At 40.8% G+C, this 23,466-nt stretch overlaps 2 protein-coding genes across 3 annotated transcripts; one reads left to right on the top strand and one right to left on the bottom strand.

Annotated features, from left to right (window-relative positions):
- The first annotated feature begins 495 nt into the window (after positions 1-495).
- LOC129727451 (cdc42 homolog) lies at positions 496-19,866 on the top strand. 2 transcript variants are annotated; one of them, XM_055685304.1, is made up of 5 exons: positions 496-628; positions 16,893-17,151; positions 17,457-17,566; positions 17,636-17,833; positions 18,153-19,866. In XM_055685304.1, the coding sequence occupies exons 2-5, from the start codon at positions 16,974-16,976 to the stop codon at positions 18,240-18,242; spliced, it is 576 nt and encodes a 191-aa protein (XP_055541279.1). In that variant the 5' UTR covers positions 496-628; positions 16,893-16,973; the 3' UTR covers positions 18,243-19,866. The 2 variants fall into 2 exon arrangements, with proteins under 2 accessions (XP_055541279.1, XP_055541278.1); XM_055685303.1 differs by having other exon boundaries at positions 500-664.
- A 415-nt stretch (positions 19,867-20,281) lies between these two features.
- On the bottom strand, positions 20,282-20,950 carry LOC129727453 (uncharacterized). The gene has a single exon (XM_055685305.1). It carries the CDS (start codon positions 20,621-20,623, stop codon positions 20,378-20,380), a length of 246 nt encoding a protein of 81 aa, XP_055541280.1. The 5' UTR covers positions 20,624-20,950; the 3' UTR covers positions 20,282-20,377.
- Positions 20,951-23,466: the final 2,516 nt, after the last annotated feature.

Genomic DNA, 23,466 nt, shown 5'->3' on the forward strand with positions numbered 1-23,466 from the left:
TATTATGTACCTCGTCCTGTCTAACTGCTCGCCAAATGATGAACAAAATGAATTTTCTTTTTCTTGACTTTATCGAGCCCCTAAGAAAATCCCATAAGGAACTGTCAAAAAGTTATTTACAAAATCAATGCAGCATTTTTCGAGTAAGAACGGGACAAATGCAGGGCTGCGCAGGTACACTGCCTTCAAAAACAACTCAAACAGTGATTTTATTCAGAGTGCGGTACCATTCGAGTAGTTCATTTTGTATAAACTTTTTTGGAAGATTTCTCCCTGAGTTTTTTGTATGTCTTATGTATGTGCTATTAGTCTGTTCTCTGTGCTCATTCTCTCGCAAACTTTACTTTATTCACGCTTGCACTTACGCTCGTTTGATATGTTTGTCTACATTTTGAACGTCATCGAGAAACGTCATATGCGTCCAGACCTGAAGTTTACTTCAAAGAATAGTGTTTTTCAGCACCGAAGTTCATCATCTTGAGTTCATTCGTCGTCATCATCCACCGTCAATCACACAGTGCAGTGAAAAGCGAGTTTCGATACGGTTCAATTTTTTGTTTCGTCGCGCGTTTGCCCTGCCCAGGTTAAAGGAAAGTGGTCGATTTGTGTGATCCGGAAGTTCTAGTCAGTGAGTTTCGCCAGCAGTCCATAGTGAAATACGGCAGTAAGTGTCTCCGGGGGATAGAAAACAATACCCACCCAGCGCAAAGAAGTTGTTTCACATTTTCGCGGGACCTTGCGAATCAAATCCGGTTTCTCTTTTCTTTACGGCTCTGTGTTTTTTCGCCTCTGCTGCTTGCGGGACGAATTCCTCGCAGAGCTGATGACCAAACCATCGGCAGCGGCTACGGCAAGCCAGACCCACTAGTGCGAGTGCGAGTGAAACGACACTTTAGCTGGGGACGGCTGTTCGTGACAAGTGTAGTGCCCAAGCACGGCAGCCAGAATGAGAGGGAAAAAATTAAAATGGCGTTTGTGGAATTTAATGAATTTTTATGAATGCTTTATTGTTTTTCGCTGTGGTAGCGGAATCGGAAACGGTGAAAGGTGATTCTCGGAACGGACGCTGAAGCTGCCATTGACTAGTGTGAACTGGAACGCTTTTGGCAACCACAGGTCACGGTTTAGAAAAGGTTCTGGTTAAATTAGAAGCAGCTGCTGCCGTGGCAGCCAGAAGGCTAATCACTATTTTTTGCAGACAAAAAATTTCACTAACCTAGGTTATGAAGTCACAGGGTTGTTCTTCAAAATATTGAAAAAAGATTGTTATGTAACAAATCGTGAGAAACGTTCAATGTTTGATTGTTGCGGGTTCTGATTTCATCTTGCCCGATTTGCTTCGGGCCATCTTTATCAGATGAATATGAGCGAAGAAAAATGCACACAGGAAAAGGTCAATGGCTACCGAGGGATGTAAGATCGGACGCAGTTGTCAAACAATGTATCGATTTTCTTCCGCCAGACGACCAGGGCCAGCTGGCACCAGCCGGAAAAAGGGTGCATGCAGTCGAATAAATCAATTTCTAGCCGGTCTCTGGCCAAGGATTTGCAACCACATCCCAGAGTGCCTTTCGTTGAATTTATCGATAATGTGACTGGTGTTGAGACACTTGAAATGGGTTGATAAAGGTATATTTTGCTATTTACCGTTATCTGTCGTATGGTTTCAGTCGGAAGATGGAAAAATTGATAACCGGTTTTGCTGCAATTTTATTTCGTGAAAAGATAATGTCGGCAGTAAAACGTCATTGACGTTTTGAGCGAGTTATTTTACAATACTTTTGTGCGACTGCAAGCTGGTTTTTTAATTAGGAAAGCTTTATTATTGCAGTATTGTTCGCACTAAGAAATAGGCAATCAAAAAAAAAAATTTAGGTCACTCGCTGTTTTGTATAAAATACCAATAAAGCAAGTGGCTGATCTAAAAAAATTAAATGGATGGCACTTTTTCTTTTCAAAAAGAAATATAGATCGTTTGGTAAAAGATGTTAAAATGTTTTCATCCTCAGTTGGTTTTTAGATTATTAAGAAATTGTTTTTTTTGTAATTAGATCAAAACTGAAGCATCCTTTCCTTTGCTTATCATAAATAACATGTCAACACCAAGAACGAATCAAAATATTTTGTTCAGTAAGGCAGTTGATAGAAATACTTTGAAACATTCTTAAAAAAAGTTAAAGGGTGTGAAGATTTAATTCTGCCATAGCCATAGTGTATAACACACAACAAACTTACGAATAGCATACACAATAATCCATGAACATTTCACAAAAAACCAGCTACACCTGTCATTAACCACAGAATACAAATACCAATACCTACATGAACTGCCCATAAATGCATAACTGTCCCATGTAATTTCTCATCACTTTTTGCTTAAACTTTAAAAACTTCTTCCATACCCGGTGCTCTTGAAAAAATCGCAAGAAAAAGCTTTTTGTTGCTAAATTGATTAGAAAAATATGAATTTTGGTCAGTCCCATGTTATAAATAAACGCAAAACAAGCTCAGTGCTGGAAATAACTAGCATAAAATTATGCTCACTTTCATAGAAATACCAATTGAAGTACTAATAGGGAAAATAATTAACTTGTTGCCTATACAAGTATTCTGTCATAAATATATTTACCTCGGATAAATGCATTTTTGCACACACATGTTATACACACATACACGTAATACACACACACGCTTTACACACACTACTCACACACACACGCACACTACTCAAACACACACTACTCAAACACACACTACTCACACACACGCTACGCACACGCTACTCAGACACACCCACGCTACTTACACACACACACACACACACACAACACAGACACACAAACACAGACATACACACACAGACACACACATACACGCACACGCCACTCACACATGCACGCACACGCTATTCACACACCCACACATACATACCCACACCACAGAACAGATATGCAACTTCGAACAAAACTCTGCAGCAGATCGGTGCCCAAGCTTTCGCATTCATTTTTGCCTTTCCATCCTACATTGATTTTACAGTGCATCGTTCGAACAGTTCGCTCCAATAGTTTGAACATGCACCAAAAAACTATTTTTTTTTGCTTTAATGACCAGGCAAAAAGGTGATCTTGAATAGTTGAATCTATTAAAATCAAGTTGAGACAGGATCGCATTCAAGAGATCTTCAATGTGGAAATTCAGTAACAATTCACAATCAACGTCAATAAAACAAATTAAACTAAAAATCTTTCAACCATTCAAACATTGTCTAACAAATTTTCTTGGATGAGCGGGGGCCTAGTGTGGTTGGTAAAGTCTCCGCCAACCACGCTTGACGCCTGGGTTCGAATCCCACCGCCGACATAGGTGTTGATGGTTGTGAGGTGGCGTGATCCACTCACAACCAACCCAACTGGTCTATATTCAATCCTAGCCGACACCGGGAGATTTTCTGAGGCGAAAAATCTCTGGGATCACGCCTTCCATCGCATGAGGAAGTAAAGCCGTTGGCGCAGGTCCGTTAATAAACGGGTCGTGAGTTAGGGTCCTAGGTGTGGAGTCGCCTCCCTGGGCGTCGGTGATTGGCCACAATAGTGGCGGAGCTAGACCGACGGAAAATAAGCGAGAATAAAAATTTTTTTTCTTAGATCGTACACCTTACGACTGATAAACTAGAATTTCTCGATCAACGACAATATTTTTTTCTCGTACCGTTTTTTATACCTAACATTGCTAGAAATGCATATCAGACGCGCTGTAGCACTGCTTACGACATTAGGTACAATGTAAAAAAATGATTGTCGTTAGTCACGATATTCAGTTTTCAACTTGGGCAACAATGAAATTCATTAAAAATATATCTACATAAAAACCGTTGCACGTATGCGGGTGGTACTGTACGTTTATCGTGAAAAGGCACCCTTGCTATACCAGTACCGGGGAGAACAAAGGATTCTCTCGATGAGAAAGCGGCGAGACCTCATACAGTCCTTTTGTTGAATGAATGGAATATAAACGTAATGAAATTTCGAGTGTAAAATGTATTCTCTCCACCGCTAGATGTCGATACTTAAAATGAAGAGATTTTGTCTCGTTTTTGGTTCTTCAGTTGAACAGATGTGCCCACACGCTACTCAGACACACACGCTTCATAAACGACACACTGTACCTACACTAACGGCAGCACCCAAACGGCTTCCAAGTCTTCCAATGGTCCCTTCCAACGGCTTGCAATGGTCCCCAGTGCCGTTCACGTCCAATTTCGGGCTGTATTCCAACAACGATATCTGAATAAGATTACCACTGGTGGGGTCCAACTCAGATCAAAGTGAAGCCGAACTGTTCGCCTTGACGGTCGACCAGGGAATGATCTTCTCTCAACACGGAATGTCCTTTTATAGCGTCACTCAGTGTGGGAACTTGGGTGATTGGGGGAAGAACCAATCACCTGGAAGCATCTCTGCTTTCTTTTTTTCTTAAAGGAGGATTTGTTAGTAGCTTAAGTATTTATGATAAATATTAGTAAATAATGAGTATGTGTGTCCAATCACAAATGGTGACTTCTCAACACTGTTAGAAATTTGTAATTTTAATTGTTAGGATTTGTTTGCTTTCGCAATTAGGACTTATCATTCGTAGGGATTTAAACCTACTTGAAAACTCTCTGCTTTCTTTCTTCGTCGCTTACGTTGGGTGATGAATGCGATGCCAATTGGCCGGCATTACTAGCCAATGACTGAATGCGTGAAATCATTTCGTCTATGTTTTTGAAATCTGCGTTAGGGAAATATACCAATCGTATGAAAAATGTATGTGGATTTTCGACCTTCAAACTTTTTCGCAATTTTCACGGAGTAATAAGAAAATGGTAACTAAAATTATCATGTTATACAAGTCTTGTCCATTTTAGCTTTCCAACGGTATATTGACTATTGAAATCGGAACAGTTGTTTAAGCGCTATTAGCATCTAAAATCTTCCATTCTGCCAACCAAAAACGTTACATGTTCAATCCAGTTTTTACAGAATGTACCTTAGTATAGTGAAGAAAGACGTAGTCCCACGTCAAAAGTTGCGTTAATGACTCTCAAGCCATTCACCTTAAAAATCGAAATTTCATAACGAATTTTATGGGAGAGAATCATTAAACTAGATAAATTGTATATGTATAGTTATCTAGTAGAGATGGTCGGGTATGGGAAATTTGTTACCCGTACCCGACCCGTACCCGACTCAACGAAAATTTTCAAACCCGTACCCGACCCGAACCCGAAGTCTGGTTTGTTTAAAATACCCGTACCCGACCCGAACCCGAAAAATATCTATTCCAACTACCCGTACCCGATAGAAAAAAACGCCGAAATTGCCGGTACCCGACCCGTACCCGACCCGTCCTGGATTTTTTTTTAATTTTTTTTTCAAAATGCCTGGGTACCTCGCACATTTTATGCACTGATTGTCATATGTGGTCTCTCGAGATGATGGCCGGAGTTAGGATAGAACCGAGTGTGCGTGTGAACGAATGCTAATGAACCCAGAGTTTCAGGCGGGTGTTCCACTATAAGGAAGCGGTCCACTATGAAAAGTGCATGTCTGGTAAAGTTTAAAATAAACGATGAGTTTTATAAACACATTAAAGGGTCAAACGAATTTGAAAGGTCAAAATTAAAATAGTTTATAACTTGAGAAAATTTTTATAATTCACTGCATTTGCCAAAAACCAGTAATTTTGAGTATAGATTCGGTGTCATCGATAAATTCTAAAAATCGGTAAAAAACAGATATTTCTGCACATGCGGCATCCTTGGTCACAGTACAAACCAAGACTATGCTATCGCTGTCAAATCTCATATATTTGTTTCGTACTAAACATCTCAATGCATAGTGGGAAAGCGCTGGCCATCAAAACAAATGTTCAAACGTCAGCTGTTTCATAATATTTTTCCATTATTGATATAACATTTAAGTGCTTAAGTCCAAAATTTGGGTGCAATATCATAAAATTTGATTTTTTTTATTACTTTTCAAAGCTCGGCATACTGACGTTTTTTGACATATTTAAAAAAAATATATCATTACTTTGAAACGCTCTGCAGCTTCAATGATTGCTTGTTTTTTTTTGGCCTCGAAGAAAAAGTTGATTTGTAGTTAGTTTTTATTACCTATTATAATATATAATATTGTTTTAATTTTTATAAAAACCAATTTTTTTCTGCGAAATTTGGTTGATTTGAGGAGTTGTGCAAAAACTACGTAATCTGTTTTTGTAAAGAGGACGTCCTGTGGCGTGCTTAAAGCTTGTGGTTAAAGATCATATAATTCTGTTAAATAAAAAAGTGAGGGGAAAAGTGGTAAAAAATCATGAGAAATTGAGTCACGTGCTTTGTGAATTCGTGTTCAGCACCCCAAAATTAAGTAAATACCATATTTTTGTCGTATTTATCGACACTTTTTTTTACTTGACAAGCATTTGTATTAAGTCGCCCCACTGTGCAATGTTCCGCGGTTTTCTTGACAGTTATGAAAAAAGCCCGACAAAAATTCCCTTTAAATCAAACAAAACCGTTGCAGGAAGAACTATTCAATCTAACATTAGAAAGCGATAGCATGATGTCATTCCCTTGGTGCATAGACTGCGACAACTGTCAGAACAGGTCTTGGGCTATCTCGTTGAGTGAGGATGTGCGATTTTTTCTCCGATCTTACCGATTATCGACATTAAGAAAACACCCAGGCTTGAAATAATAAAAATTAAATTCTCATAATGCACGAAAATTGAATTACCCGTACCCGACCAATTGAGAATTTTTCAAACCCGTACCCGACCCGAACCCGAAGCCTTGGTTTTTTTATTACCCGTACCCGACCCGAACCCGTAAAATATTTTTTGGCGTTACCCGAAACCCGACCCGAACCCGTCGGGTACGGGTTTCGGGTAAAAATACCCGTACCCGACCATCTCTATTATCTAGGTCAAAACACTCAAAAAAAAAATCGTTTCAGGAGATGCGAGAGAAATTTAAGTTTGCACCCTTAAACTTTAGTTCAAACGTAGTTCCCTGCGTTATTGTGAACATTTTGCAAGATTTTATAAATTTAGCAGTGGTTGTCCACTGAAAAGTTTGTTTTCACAACACCTACGGCCTTGTTTAAACTCTGCTACCCAATATTCTACGGTTCTAAATAACCGACTTGATCAGCATCGAATTGATTGAAATGTTCTTAAATGGGATCGATACTGCTGGAGACAATGAAAAAAGGACTAAAGAAATATCTCAATGCAATACAAGCATGGATACCCTTTATCTAAATTTCGATTCACATATTAAACGAGTAGTTCTACAGCTACAGCGCTTCATGCGCTGGTAACCAAAATTGAAAGATCGATTTGAGTGAAAGAAATTGCACCTTGTTCTTTCTTGGATATTGAAGGTGCTTTCGATAACACCACCTATTCTTCTAAGGTAAATGCGATGAATAAAAGAAAGCTTAGCATATGCATAGTCAACTCGATTTATACCACGATTGCACAAAGAGAAATCATTTTGAAGCTGGGGTGCTCATCCATAACTGTAACAGCTACGAAAGGATGACTTCATGAGGGAGTACTTTCGCCATTGTTGTGGATGACTTCCTTAGAAGCTTAGAAGATAATGGTTTCGAAGTTGTAGGCTTAAAGAAGGTTTAAACATTAACCCGGCAAGAGTTGTAGTAGTACCGTTCACTTCAAGGTGACGAAATTTATGCGCCTGGTCCTGAAACTCTTTTACGATATCTCAAATACTGTGTAACAGCTGTCAAGGGATGTCACAAGTCAATATGGGTAATAACGCCAATAGCAAAAATTACCAAAACGCTCTTAAAGCGCAATAAATGGGCACTGAACGTTAAAACTACAGCTCGCGAAAAATCGCATGCTCAGAAGTGGAGCACCTCGCTTCATATTCAATGCAGTAGCGGTCGAGTTCAACTGCCAAGGTTTGCGAGCTAGCCGTGCACCTCGCTTGTTCTTGTTCAGGGGGGTAGGTTAAGGATCATTTTGAATATTTTTTCGCGCGCTGGAGCCTCAGCCTGTGCGTCCGGGCTCAGCCTCTCCACACAGATACTGCGTACTCCAACGTAAGGTAAATTATCTATCTGTAGACAGCCATCTCATTCCTCTGACACAATTTCGATGTTCTTCAAATCAGGGGGTATGGTGCAGTTTTATTTTACCCCCGGGAGAGGGGAGATGTTCAAGGTGTACATGTTGTACAAGAGTGGTTCAAGATGCTACCTAGTGGCACTCCTGCATCGATGTTGAGTTGCTCGGAGCACACATTGTACAAGGAAACCGGAAAAGCTCTCCGAGAGACAGCTTTTGATGATCTCAATCAAGTATATCGGAAAATTGTGTCGACATAGCTCGTACACATTTCGAATTAAGTTGATGAATGAGTGGACCTGCCCTTGCGGAACCCAAACTGTTCCTCAGGAAGGACACCATTCTCATTTGTGAATTGAATCAGACGGCTCTGGATCTACTTCAAAAAGCTTGGAGAGGGCAGAGAGTACACTAATTGGACGATAGCTTCCAGGAATAGAAAGATTTTTTCGCGGCTTAAGTACTAAGATGACCTTAGCTCACTTCCACATTGTAGGGAACTCCCAGCACTGATTGAAAAGAGGTACTACAGAAGCAAATGAGCCGTGGTTCAAGTGCTTGCGCTCGAGGTTAAATGTGTTTTCAAAGCCGGGGGCCTTCATATTCCTAGATCTTTTCGATGAGCTCATCCGCTTCACTCTTGCTTTTTTTTTTTGGAACCAAACTGTTCGCTTTGTCGACCATGGAAACTTCCCCAGGAACAGCCAGCTCGAAAGGGCTGACAATATGTCATCCCAAATTGTTTGACGGTAGGATTCACTTCCCCAGTGCGTTCGTCTTTTCAACAGGTGTTATAAGTATAAGTCTCCGGACGAAACAAGCGGCGGATGGGTTTTTTGGTCTTTTTTTTGAAACGTTGGTTTTCAATTTGGAGGAATCCTGCGGAGCTTTTGGTCAAGCTCGCGGTTTCGCAGATCTTCGATTCGTTCCTAGGAAATCTTGGGCAGCCGGTGGCTCATGGTCTTTTTAGGTCGGCCACCAGTTCGGTTGGTACTGGCGCCGATAGATGCTTCGCAACCTTAAGATTTTTTTAGTGGTGCTGTCGCTATGGAGGGCGGTATCTGAGATTGCTGTACTGGGACCGTCTCGTGCGATGGCAATCGCACACTGAAAGGTTTACAGCGTCAGGTCGATCTCCTCTAGAGTATTCAAGGGGTGGTCGATGTTGGTGTTCTCGTGGACGATATGCCGGAACCGAACCCAGGCGGCGCGATGGTAGTCTAGCCTAGGATCATGGGCAACTGTCTCTGTAGTGACACCCAAGGTCAGCACCACCGGATAGTGGGCCGACAATAACACCTCGAACATCACTGGAACGATAGAGGAAGATATCCCGCATAGAGTCCCTCTATGCATAGAGTCCCCTCTAGAGAGTGAACCTCGGACTCAACGGGCACTCTGGTGCCAAGATGTTGTAGTGCCCGGTCACAAGGTCTTCCATGAATCTCCGTAATGACAGCAATATCGACCTCCGCAAGGCGTAGCCGCATGGTTACAGAATCCGCTTTGGTAAGCGGGTGGTCGTGGGCTCGAATCTTAATAGGAAACAGGCCATTTGGTTGTCAAAGGATTTTAGCGTGGGTTTATTCTCGTGGGCTCTTGGCAGAGGCTTGGTATAGTAGAGCAGTAAACTTGAATCGGGAAGGTAAAAACTTACGCACAAGCACGGATATGAATGATAAGCGTATCACTTACTTCAATAGTGATACTGCCAGCAATATGAAGCGCGGAGTACAGAATACACCTGGACAATATAACAATTCACAATAGATCTAATGGTCTTGGACGCAGTGATGAGTCCACACAGAGAAAAAAATCGATCCCTCTCGCCAAGAAAATCGAGAAGATCAACGCATTCCAATTCGCAGTAACGAGGGACTTATGGTTCATTGTTGAGGATTAGGGCGACGATTGCAGCGTGCTGCTGGCTACGAGTTTTGTATTTACGCTGAATTTTAAATGCAGCGGAGACGATTTTGACAAGTTCCTCCGTTGACAATGGAGGGTTGTCTTCAGTAGAACCAGCAAACGTCCCAGAAGTAATGTCAGCGTATGACAATCCGGGGGTCGGGGTGGGTCCTTGGATGATGATATTGAACAGATGCCTGATGCAGTTAACCGATAGTCGTGCTTAGTGATAGTCAACTCTTATTGAAAAACTCTTTATTATTCTTCTATCTGCTACAATCGGATTCAAGATGATACTTGTCGCTTTTGTAGTATGAAAAGCGAAACTTCGGAACATCGGCTATGCTGTAATGCAGCATAAGCAGAATCAAATTTTTCAACAAGGTATGCTTACAATCTAGTTAAATTTGATCTGCTAATCCTGGGAAGTAAGTGGCTCTATAAAGCACATTTACCTGGCTGGGAGCGTATCAGGGTAACCGGCTCACCAGGTCACTGGATGAATAGTGGGTGACTGGCCATCCTATATGGCAGCGGTTCTCAACCTTTTTTTGTCCGCGTACCCCTTGACGATATTTTCCAAATCAATTGTACCCCCTGGGTTGAAATGCTTTCGCAGAGTGGGAGGGAGTAGTGGTAAATTATGTCGTGGTAGTCTAGTTCAGGTTTCAAATTGAACTATGGTTTGTTTGATTGCCACAGACATGTTTTAAGAGCAACTTTGAACAACAATTGGAGAATTATAAAAAAAATGCTTTGTCCGCCATTACCGATTTTTCTTTCGCGTACCCCCTGAAGGCTTTCGCGTACCCATAGGGGTACAAGTACCCCAGGTTGAAAACCGCTGTTATATGGCATAGCAATGGGGATATACTACAAAAGTTCTGAATAATGGACACAGTTGTCTGAAGCCCCAAAATTTAAATTTTGATAAATAACTTAAAATTGCCAAATTCCACCATTTTAGTTCTAAAAACAGAATAGTGCACAGAGACCAGGACTAAATAGCCAGTTATCATCCGATATGGGTATTTTCGGTTCAGGATGATACATATACAGACTAAAAAACGACCCCAGACGCCGTTTTGTAATCCAAGATGGCAACTAGAAAATGACCCAATATGGGTATTTTCTGAATCGAGATGATGCCCAGGCGCCACTATGAAATTCAAGATGGCTCAATGAGCAGTGACATGTAGAGAATTGAATAACATTCGTATCCACTTTTTGTACTGAAAGCTGAGATAAATCAGGGAAATTAATGTTATATGTATTTCATTAAAAATCAGGAGCTAAAATTTGAAAAATATTTCTCGTCGTCAGGTTAGTCAGGCACCAATGCAAATAACATAACGAAAAGCCTTTAGTCAAACCTACGGTCGTGTGTTATTTTTTTTTTTTTGTTATTTGTTATTTCGTCTTCGAATAAATCGTACAGACTACAATACATATCCTTGGTTCCATTTTTAAAAACTTGCTTAGAAATAGTATAGTCATAGTGGATTTACACGAAAGGCTGAAACTAAAAAGGCTGAAAGCTACATAAGGCTGAGAAACACGAAAGGCTGAAGTCACGAAAGGCTGAAACCATGGGCGCAACTAAGGAAAATTTCTAGGAGGTGGCTAGTTTTCATACATTTCATTTAAAAAAAGAGAAAAAAGAGGTAAAACCAAAATTTAATAACGCATAAAATAGTGTCGTTACAGTAGAAAAAATCACTTCAATCGGAATTGAATCTCCAAAGATGTATTGAATTTCTTAACTACAGCGTCAACGCCAACCTCTTCCAGCAACACTGATTCGATTTTGAGGAGAGCTAGGTTTGGTAAACGGCTGGGCAGTGCGTACCAGCAATACACCCGCATTAACTAGTCAACTAACATAAAATAGAGGAATACGAGCAACCGAGGGAAGATCGGTGAACCGGTGGGTTCTTGGTCGTATGCTGACAGGGAAGGGGTAGTTGTTCTCTTTGGAGAGCAGCTTGTTTGAGCGTCTGTTTCTCAGGATAGGGGCGGTTCAAACAGCGACTGATCCGAAGCGGACGGTTGAACTAAGCAATACGGTGTCTCGCCAGCTACGGCAGCCCCGTTGCGAGACGAGGCATCGCAGCCCTAGTAAAGCAGCATGCTAAAATAAACATACTACGCACAATCAAGAGTTGAAAACGAACCGGAACAATCGACAATGACCTAGCCGACGAAATAAGGACGACGATTAGAAGCTCGGTACATGTAACAGTAGATCTCTAAACGCCCCGGGTGCCGACCGGATTCTGCTGGATCAGCTAGAACACCGCCACTTCGACATCGCTGCGCTCCAGGAGCTTTGTCGGAAAGGAGAGAAGGTATGGTGGATTTGTGGCCGCAAAAAACAGTACTACCAAAGCGGTGGCACAACCAGTGAGCAGGGTACCGGCTTTATAGTGCTGGGCAGGATGCAGAGTCGTGCGATCAAGTGGCAGGCGATCAGTGACAGGTTTCGTTTGTTGAGAATAGAAGACCGGTTCTACAACTGCATTATCCTCAATGTACACTACCCTCACGAAGGACGACCCGATATAGAGAAAGAAACGTTCTACGCACAGCTGGAGAACGTCTACGATAGCTGCTCGCGTAGAGACATAAAGATAGTCATCGGGGACAGGAACGCTCAGATTGGTAGGGAAGACATAAGCCGGTGATTGATCCGCACAGCCTGCACAGCGTTACGAACGACAACAGCCAGTGATGCGTCAACTTCGCAGCTTCTCGCAGACTGGCAGTCCAATGTACCTTCTTTTCCCAAAAGGACATCCACAAAACCACCTAAAGATTAGCTGACCAACGTACAACAAACTAAACTGACCATGTTCTCATTGACGGCCCATTCTTCTCAGAAATACAAAAGGACGCATCAATTGCCGTGCGGATATTGGCTCGGACAAGACCTCTTCGATCGAGTCTAGTGCGACGAAGCAAAAAGTTGTACCTGATACGACCGGTAGTCCTCTAGGGAATCTATATAACGACGCTTATGGCGGAGGGCTTTAACGCCCTTGGAGTTTTCGAACGGAAGGTGCTGCGGACTATACGGTGGAGTACAGACGGACGATGGATAATGGCGACAGTGCACGCGCTGCTTGGGGAGAACTTTATTGCACACCTGGCGAAAGTCGATAGGTTGCGGTTGGCCGGTCACATCCTAAGAATGTCGGACGACAACCCTCTGAAATCACTTCTCTTCAGCAACCCTGCCGGCACCCAAAACCAGAGGGACGCGGCGTGCACGATGGCTCGACCAGATCGAAAGAGACTTGCGGGTGATGAGACGTCTGAGAAACTGGCGAAACACAGCCCAAATGCTTGATGCTCTGATAAGAAGTATGGAATGTATTCATATTGAATACATACATTATCTGGAAAATTCTGGGGAGGGCTGAAGCCCCTCCGTAGTTGCGCCCATGACTGAAACCTACATAAGGCTGAAGACCCGAAAGGCTGAATCACGAAAAGCTGAAATTCACAAAGTTTATAAAGTTTATAAAACACTTGCGGCAAACGGCCGGTTCGATTGTCTGAGATGCATACTGTAGTTCCTCGCTATCGCTTGTTCGGAACAAACTTCCAGGGGATCTCCGCTACGAGTCAGTAGACCTAGGAAAAGGTCGAACCTATACAAAGGTGATCTTGCCGTAATGCTATTGACCGTGGTTCGTTGAACCTCTGTTTAAAGTCTAGTGCAACCCCTAGGTTGGTGATGGAGAGGACACGTTCCAACGGAGATTATTTCAGGGTGTACTGTTGATTGACGGTGGCACAGCGAAGAGTCATTCCATTTTCTTTGCACCACTGTAATAGATATATAGACTATCTAGAATATCACGTTGAGAGTCAAACAATTGAAAATAGATCCTGTAAATCATCGGGTAATCTGCAAACAACTGCTAGAAAAATAATATACGAGGACACAAATCATTAACGAATAGTACGAATTCGGCCCCAGGACACTGCCTTGTGGAACACCAGAGGTTATTGAAACCAGCGTTGCAAATCGAGCGAAAAGCAAAACCTTTCTTCTCCTTTCTGCTTAAAACGAGACATATGCTACGCTTCTCAAGTCTTTTGTACACATGAGATACTCTTTCTTCTTCATGCATTCCCCTGAGTAGCAGCAAGCACGCACCGACACGAACATACTCTTTCGTATTGCTGCTCAGCTACCGTAAAAGAGTACGCGAGTTCCTGCTAGTGAGTAGGAGTACTCGACTAAAATTGCTTGACTAGGACGAGTGCTTAAAAAACTGTGCTCGAAAACGAAAATGCTTTCTTCCCGACATGCACCGACAGCCGACAGTGGGGTAACGTGTAGGGTATCGGACTGCTTCGGTAAGTTTTTTACAGCAGTCTAATGCAAAACCAGCCGAAGCGAACCGCTGTCGAAGTAGTCCGATACCCTATTATTTTTGTCCCTCTGCAACCATCGCAAAGCATTTCGAAACAATTGTCTTCGGCTGGTCGTTCTCGCAAGTTGGGCAGTAGGTACACACGAGGAGAGTAGACGGGAGTATGTGCATATCATCTCGGGAGTAAGAAACAAAGCGAGATAGAACGAGAAATAGCTTGAATGGAGAATTCTCTACTGTGTGAGAGCGGTTACACCGAGAACCTCACATGAGGTCACAGACAGACGTCCAAGCAAGAACAAGATTGATCAAAATTTCCGTGTAAATTTTCAAAGTAAATTGCGCTATAAATCACTTGTACATTAGCACCGCCTGGTGACCTTATCGCCACAATACATTTTTTTTTCGCTGGTGTACGAGGCTGGCGGTACTGGTAGCGCTATCTGGTTACGGATCGCTACTACAAAAAACTTTACACAAGTTTGGAACTCAGCTTGGACGTCTGTCTGCGATGAGGTGTTGCATGCTGCTTACGAGTGAGACCAACAACTCTGATTGAAAGATGTAACTTCACGAAAACACATCGATTGGTTAAGTACGAAAGGATTCATTCAAACGGCCAATCAGGGAGACCACCTAATCCTTTAGTTTGTCACAGGTAGGCACGTGTGGTACTGTGTCGAATGCTTCGGCGAAGTCAATGTAGATGGAGTCAATTCGATTGCGTAGTTCCATCTCTCGGAACAGCATATTTGGGTAGCACAATAAGTGGCTGAGAAGCGACGTTGGACAAATCCGTGTTGAAATTCTGAAATTATAGGTCGATACACTGCTCCATGATTCAGTATTTTGGAGTTCTTATCGAGGCTGTGAAGAAGCGAAATTCCTCAGTAATTCTAGATTGCCGGACTTATGGATAAGTGTAATAGATGCAATTTACGATAGGCTAGGAAACGCCTTGAGTGCACATAGTGTTTCAAGAAGAGCGTGAGGACACCATCTGTTCCAGAACTCTAGGTCGCGTTCCACGTTACCATCTACTATTTGGGCCACAGGAAATGCGGTGTGGTTGCTGCGTTCTCTCAATATGTTCTTTGTAGCTGGTAGTAAGTAGTGAGTTGTACAGACTTCCTAATGAACGAGGAGTTCTTCGATTGTCTTCGGAATCAGAGTTGAAATATTGCTTGCGAAGCTCATTGGGTAGAGTACGAAGTTCAACGTTCCACCAAGGCTTCTACTCGGTACCGCTGGAGCGGAAATCTGCGCAGAGGGACATGGTTGCGAAAGATTCAATTGTTTTAAAGCTACGTTATTATCTAGAGGGGGTGGGTCTGCAACTTTGTGACGTAATGCTACGATGGGGGAGGAGGGGGTTGGTCAGCAAAAGCTACGTCATTTATGCATGCTCCCTTAGTTATGATATCCAATGAACCACCGTTCAGAAGTCGATTCCAATCTACCTTGTCGCAGTTCTTGAAGTCCAACACCATGAGTCAAAGTCAAAGTTAAGAATAAAAGGTCTATGGTGTACATCGATGCTGAGTAAAGGAACCGCTGTTTCGAAGAGAACGACATTGTCGGAATCCGAAGTGAATGCCAGATTAAGCAGTCTGCCATTCGCACTCACATATGAATTGGCCATGTAGACTCTGTAACCTACCGTAACTGATCGATGTGATTTCAGTCTAATTTATTCTAATCATAATCACTCTTATAGTTTGATATAGCTGCATTTGCCAAACAATACTAAGCAACGCTGAAGTTGAATGGTATTTGAGTCATGGGACAAACCGTGAATGAATATACGCACGTGAAATCTCTGGATCACCAGAATGAAGAAGAGAAAAACGTTAGAATTATGGAAATATGAAATGTTCACGATCGTTCTTTTTCCATTATAATTTAGAATCAGTTTTGAATCCGAGCTGTTTATTATTGAAAACGAGCGAAGAAAACCGGTTTACAAACAAAGCTAAAATTTCATTTCAAAATTTGCTGATTTGGTGAATTTTGTTTGATCCGATCTACAATCGCGATGCGCGCTAGACTTTTACCGTGATATTTAGAGGTAGAACATGATTCATTCGGGTTTGAGCTGTTGTGTAGGCCAAGCTTCTCCCCAAGCAAGTGTGGATAGAACTATCAACGAGTCCCGATGGCTATGTTGTCGTTTCACATACCCAGCTGCAACTGCAAGCAACCCTTCCGCCAAAGCGTGCGGCTATTACACATAATCAACAATAGCGAGGTCTGTTGGAAATTATGCAAATAAACGGACCCTGCTAATGATGACTCATCGTGTGCTCGCGTCATGCTCGTTATCATTTGTTTTAGTTGTGTGCACTGTTTTAGCGGTCGTGCTACGCCAATATAGTCGATTGATTATGATTTCAAACCGTTATCGATCCCAAGCAAGTTCGATTCGTTTCCTAATCATTTACCTTTTTTTTCATTTTCTAGGATTTGTTATTGTTACTGCCAATTGGGTACGAACCAGGGAGAGATAAAGAACGAAAGCTGCATAGTCGCAAGTGACGCAAGATGCAGACGATAAAGTGCGTCGTGGTGGGCGACGGTGCCGTTGGTAAGACCTGCCTGCTCATCTCCTATACGACCAACAAGTTCCCGTCGGAGTACGTTCCGACCGTGTTCGATAACTATGCCGTCACGGTGATGATCGGTGGCGAGCCGTACACTCTGGGCCTGTTTGATACTGCTGGTAAGTCGCTAGTTGTTAGCAAGAATTAAGTCGAAACCTGTGGTTTACTTAACCCGGCAAATTTCAACGAGGGAATGGTAGAGAGTAGAGCAAATAATTGAAAGTCACGTGCGATTCCAAACAATACTCAATCACTGCTCGATGATGGACTGGCTGTGCCACTTGACTCGACTCATCAATTCCATGCACGCCTACGTTGCGTGTCTTTTGCCTCAATTGGTGCTGAATACAACTTTGCAAACGGATTTTTTCTCGCCCAGTGAAGATTCTTTTCGCCCCTTAACCGTTTTGTTTTTTGATTACAGGTCAGGAAGATTACGACAGGCTGAGGCCTCTGTCCTACCCGCAGACGGACGTCTTTTTGGTTTGTTTTTCCGTGGTCAGCCCAAGTTCATTCGAGAACGTTAAAGAAAAGGTACGCGAATCAATTACTATGATTTGTTGAGATTAGCGTAGTCTATAATTTAAATGATCGACATTGCAGTGGGTTCCGGAAATAACGCATCACTGTCAGAAGACGCCGTTTCTGCTAGTGGGCACCCAGATCGATTTGCGGGACGAGCAGAGCACACTGGAGAAGCTGGCCAAAAATAAACAGAAACCGATCACACTCGAGCAGGGCGAAAAACTGGCCAAGGAACTGAAGGCGGTCAAGTATGTGGAGTGCTCAGCGCTGACGCAGGTAGGTGCAAGGGTGGACCGTTGTTGTAGTGGGTTCATTTGCGTAAGGTTTTGGCCTACGATACACCTCTGATGTCATTGTTGGTTTTCAGTTGTTTTTCTTTTCCAAAGATTAATAACTGAACTGACATGACGGATCAAGTGAGGGGCCTTTGAATTAGATAGTTTGCTTATTAGTCAAACTTAGTCCGGACAGATCAAATCAGGAGTTAAGTTAATTAAACGGAGAAGCCTTTCAACACCCCTTATTCCATGCTTCAAAAACTTAGAAATTAACAATTTAGTTACTCACAATCCAACATTTTTTTCTCCCTTTACAGAAAGGACTCAAGAATGTATTCGATGAAGCAATCCTAGCGGCGTTGGAACCCCCAGAGCCAGCGAAAAAAAGAAAGTGCAAGTTTTTGTAAGCTCTTTCAAGAAGTTTGTATTGTTTTTTTAAAAAAGTCGCCAGCAGCAAAAAGTAATTAACAAAAAAAAACGGCAACAAAATAGGAAAGAAAAAAAAACCTCTAACGGAAGTTAAACAAACATTATACAAACATAACAACAAAGGAGGGTGAAGTACTGTTTTGACACAAACAACCTTACCTTTCCTGAAAAAAACCGAAAAAATGAGCAAAAAAATTGTACTAACACTTTGTTTAAAATCTTTACCTATGTACTAGCGGAAAGAATGAATTACAATTGTATTAAAGAAATCAGAACGAGACAACCGTTTTAGAAGAAACAACAAAATCTAACCATCCTGTAGCAAGAAAAAAAAAACAGCAACTAAACTTACAGACACAAATTAAGGTTACATACAATTATTAAGTGGTCTAAACCAGAATGTTTCTGGCAGGAGCAGGCATACAACACAGTAAAATAATGTTGCTACTATTCAACTGAGCAAAAAGGGTAAATTTGAAACTACCTACAAAAAGAGGAAATTTATACAGCTTTTTACAAACAAAAAACAAAATGAAATTATTAACAATTTATACCACAACTAGCGGAGGCGAAAGATCATTCGAGCTTTCTGAAGGAGGGGCAGTTGAAAACGGCTCACTAGAACTTTATAGAAGGGATTGAGTGCTATAGCAGAAAGCTTACTGAGAGGGCTAAACACAGTCTGGTAATTCTATCCAATCACACACACACATAAACCAACAAACACACGCCCACTAGTTTTGGGGCTCTTCGTATTAGTATTTGCATCGTGCTATATAATTATTACAGCAGGGGTTAGCATCGATGCAAGCAAACAAACAAAAACAGTGTCAGTTTTTTGCGAAGTTAGGTTTTTTATTGAATTAAATATAATATATTAAACTAAACAAAAAGTGGTAAAAAAATATAATTGCTAGGAACCGAAAATAACAAACAGACAAACAAACATCGTACGCAAGTATTTACCGACAGAAGAGGAACAAAATCACTGCATGCATACACAAAACTGAAAATCCCAATTCTGTTAAGTTGTTCAACAATTTCCATTGTGCATTTGTCAACCACATTCACACCGTTAGTTTCTGTTTGTGTTTGCACTTTACCCCATTAAACTGCTGTACAGTGCACTCACACACATACCCACAATCATTCTGCATTAAACGAAACGATTTCAAACAAATCTTAAAGCATTAACTCTTCCTCTACACTTATCAGTTGTTTTTTTTTTTCCTTCTGCGTATTTCCATCTTCGAGATACTACTGTACTGTTAGGAAAATAGATTTATATTTAATAATTATATAATATAATACTAAAAAAGGCGACATTTTTGTATTGCTGAAGAGTTTCGTTTTTCCCCTTTTGTAACCGACGGAAAACACGTTTCTATGTTCATGGAATTCCAATTGTAGAGAGCGAAACAGAAGCAGAAAAAACTAAGTTTTGTAGTTACATAAGTTCTGTAAACAAACAAGAAAAATAAAGCAACAACAGAGACAAGATTCTGCCTAATCTTGTAAGATAAAAAAAATCAGCTCTAATATATATTTCGTATATATTTTATTTTAAACAAATAAAATCATTATCTTCATGCCAAAACTAAACACCGATTATTGTTTTCTTTTTTGTGAATTTCATATTTAAAGATAAGAATGGTTCTAAACTTATTTTATCTTAGTTTTGATGTTATTCTTGATCTAGTATCTGACCTTCATACGAACAGCATTGCTTCGAACTAATTGTTTTTGTATTAGTTTCTCATATAAATTAATTTTGGTAAACCCTGAAGGCTTTCTTATTTTTATGTGATCTTTCTTATAAACATTTTTATTGGACGAGCTCAGGAAGACCTCATTTCTAAATTACATTAGCCCTAAAAAAATTTAATTGCAGAGCACTGGAGTAAATGATCTGCTCTTGACTTGAGAAACAGCTAGACTGATCGAGATTTTTACTAAAGTTATGGGTACCATGTGATGTTTTCGACAGATATCACCAAAACGAATAGAGCATTAACAATTATGGAATAGATTTCATCTTTTATTGTATCATTATATAATGGTATCTTCAAACTAGCAATCACAAAACATACAACAGCGCCGGGCTATACGGTGTTTACGACCTTAACGTCGGTGCCGTGTCAAGCTGACCTGTAGCGGTGGACGCTAGGGCCGGTCCTGTACCAGCACCCGCTTCCAACATTCGCAATTCTTCTGCCTTCCGCGCCGGTTTAACCACGGTGAAATAATGGTACAACCGCGCTCCTATCACGTAGCTGGCCCACAGGGTCACTCCCATGCAGGTGTAGACGGCGCCCCGATGAAGCCGGTCCAGGAGTATGTTTTTAGATTGTTTTCGCATTATGACTGTAGCCTGAATATATTGTAAACTGCTTTTCAAACTTCTACACCACAGTTTTTGTTTTTCTTTCGCTTTACTCCAACATGGGCTGGGGTTGTCAAAGTTATCGCAAAGAAAATAAAAAAAAACACTGGTCACAAAAACAATTCTCAAATTTTAGCAAAATCTCAAAGGAGATAAATTTGTTTAATTATTTGCTATGACTAAGCCACACGCTAACTTAAATTCCGAACTATGGTTGATGCTTTTATGGATTTGTGGAGAAAAATCTATAAAAGCTGGTAGAATTAAGTATCAAGACTCGCTTTGTGTTCTGATACAAATCGTGTCGACTAGTGTTATATGACAAAAGTTCATTTCATTTTTGTTTCGCACCGTTCACACTTGACTGTCAAATTTCCTATGTCGACTTATGCAGGGTTGTGTCATTGAAATTGCACAAACTTGAAAATTAACCCTTGAATACACTCGCTGTGAGCGTGAAAACCAAACAATTTCGTAATCAACCAGTTTTTGGTTGAGTTTTCTTGCAGTTGATATTGTGCATTTAAATAAAAATTATCAATACGTCACTGATAAACTAGCAGTCAGACTCACTTCCGATGACCTCCGAACTCCAATTTAGTTTTTTGAACTAATTACATTTTTTTGTCCTATGACTAACATTTTAAGTTATAAAGTAGGCAGTGTATGATGTGATTTTTTTGAGGATGCTAATGATGAACACGGGCTGAAGACGCGATAAAGACCCTCGTTCAGACGGGGCGAAGGAAATTTTTTCTAAGTCTCTGTTACATACTCAGCCCGTGTTCATTATTAGCACCCTCGAAAAAATCACATATCTGGCGCCAAGTTAGTTTATAACTTTGAAACATTCATTTGCAATTGTTGTGTACAAATCTGGACCTGGAATATTATACTTTCAGCACAGACAAACAAACGTGCCTCTTTGAAGAAAAATATTCGTCCTTATTCGAAACGTTACACTCAAGCGCCACTATGTGAGCTTATTGCCTACTAACTTATTTTCATCAGACGGTTTTATCTTCGCTAATGGGTGTGCACACTTGCTTAAATTAATACCAGCGGCAGTACTGACGGTTTTTGACGTGGGACTACGTCTTTGTTTTCTATACTGGTATGCATTCTGTAAAATTGGAATTGAACTGGCAAATGTTGCGTCAGATTTCAAACGATAATAGCAGCATAACCTCATGATGAATAACAATAACCAATATGTTGTTGGATAGATAAAATGTAAAATAATTTTGTAATACGCTAGTTATCATTATTTTTTCATTGCAAAGCGGTTAAAATCCATAAAATGTGCCAAGGACAAATTTACGCGAACAATGAACCAATCACATGCGAGCATTCCTACAAAGATAACTAGAACAAGATACCTAACTTCCATATTTGTCATACATTTTGAATATGACTGATTTCCGACGGTTAGTGCTGCCATCTGATGACTTAAATCCTCATAAAGTTGTCACTATGAGCAAAACCGATTTATCGTGCATAGTCCGTCATTGATCGTTGAGCTGTTCAAGATTGTATATGATTAAGGTGTAGCAGTTTGGTCAGCTCGACGCTTAAGATAACATGTAGATTAATGATATTACCGTTTTTTGCACTTAATGCTATTGCCATATATTTTGCACATTCAAAGTACGAAAGAAAAGTGTGAAATTGACTGTCGGAGTGGAGGTTTATATTGAGGGGTTATATTTATTTTCATGTCCCATTCTACCAAAACTTGAAGTTTGATATGTCGGAAGCCAGGTTTCAGCACCATTGTGCATGCTCTATTAACCTCGGTAAGATTATTGCTCTATTAACCTCGGCAAGATTATTGCTCTATTAACCTCGGCAAGCGTGGAAAACTTAGCTGTACAGCCGAAATTCGTTGGTTGGAACACGAATGCCACCCAACTAGCGAATCGTGTTCGTTAGTTGGATGAACTGACAACTGGGCAAATTTTTCAAAGGGGAGCGCCGATTGTTTGTTTTCTCCCTGCTTTGAAACGATTTCCTAATTTCATTGTGGTAAATCTATGTCAAAGAAAATGAACTTTGCTCATCTGTCTTCCTGCTGTAGTAAATATTTTATGTATTTGGGCAATACTTTTTCATACAAAAAATCCAACGAGAAGCCAAACGATAAAGCACGAGCACATCACTCTGCCTCTAGCCTAGAAAATGGAGGATCGCTACGCTGGATATTTCCGGTGAAGCGTTGAAGAAATAAAAGAATAAACAACCGAACAATAAACCTCCAAATTACACACAAAATGTTGTAAATGTATAACATGTACTTTTCAAATTACGCGATTGATTATGCTAGATATGATCTGCATGAAGTGTCCAGCTAATAGCACTGAGAAACAAACTTATCAATGCTGAATGGATTAAGCGTAATAACTAAACATGTTTACAATTTTTTTACAATACATAATATAATTTTATTTTAGTAATATTTTTTTCACTTTTCTGACCCCTGAAATGCATTTTAATGACGTTGAATTCTGACATTAGAGTGCTTTTTAGTTGGGTGACAGCCCAACTAGCGAACACCCAACTAACGAACACCCAACTAACGAACACCCAACGAGCGAATCATCACTGTAGAGCGTGCTCATAGCGGTTATAAGGAATTTCTGATGGTACGCTCAATTTTAAATGTTGCGCTGATAATTCTTGATTCTTCCGGAAAGTTTCATGTTTTCAGAACTAAACATTCGTTCACATTACTATCATTTTTCGAATGGCAGCACCGTACAGTCGTCCATGGATACTGAAAAAATTGTTTCACCTTTCAGCAGTCATGTCTTAAGCAGGTA

The sequence above is a fragment of the Wyeomyia smithii genome, chromosome 3 (assembly GCF_029784165.1).
Source record: "Wyeomyia smithii strain HCP4-BCI-WySm-NY-G18 chromosome 3, ASM2978416v1, whole genome shotgun sequence".
Classification (NCBI taxonomy): domain Eukaryota; kingdom Metazoa; phylum Arthropoda; class Insecta; order Diptera; family Culicidae; genus Wyeomyia; species Wyeomyia smithii.

Bases quoted from the DNA above. Each gene is read 5' to 3' on its own strand.
- LOC129727451 (XM_055685304.1), top strand. From the start codon at position 16,974: ATGCAGACGATAAAGTGCGTCGTGGTGGGCGACGGTGCCGTTGGTAAG. The intron at 17,152-17,456 runs GTAAGTCGCTAG...TTTTGATTACAG, and splicing joins GGGCCTGTTTGATACTGCTG to GTCAGGAAGATTACGACAGG. The intron at 17,567-17,635 runs GTACGCGAATCA...TCGACATTGCAG, and splicing joins TCGAGAACGTTAAAGAAAAG to TGGGTTCCGGAAATAACGCA.
- LOC129727453 (XM_055685305.1), bottom strand. From the start codon at position 20,623: ATGCGAAAACAATCTAAAAACATACTCCTGGACCGGCTTCATCGGGGC.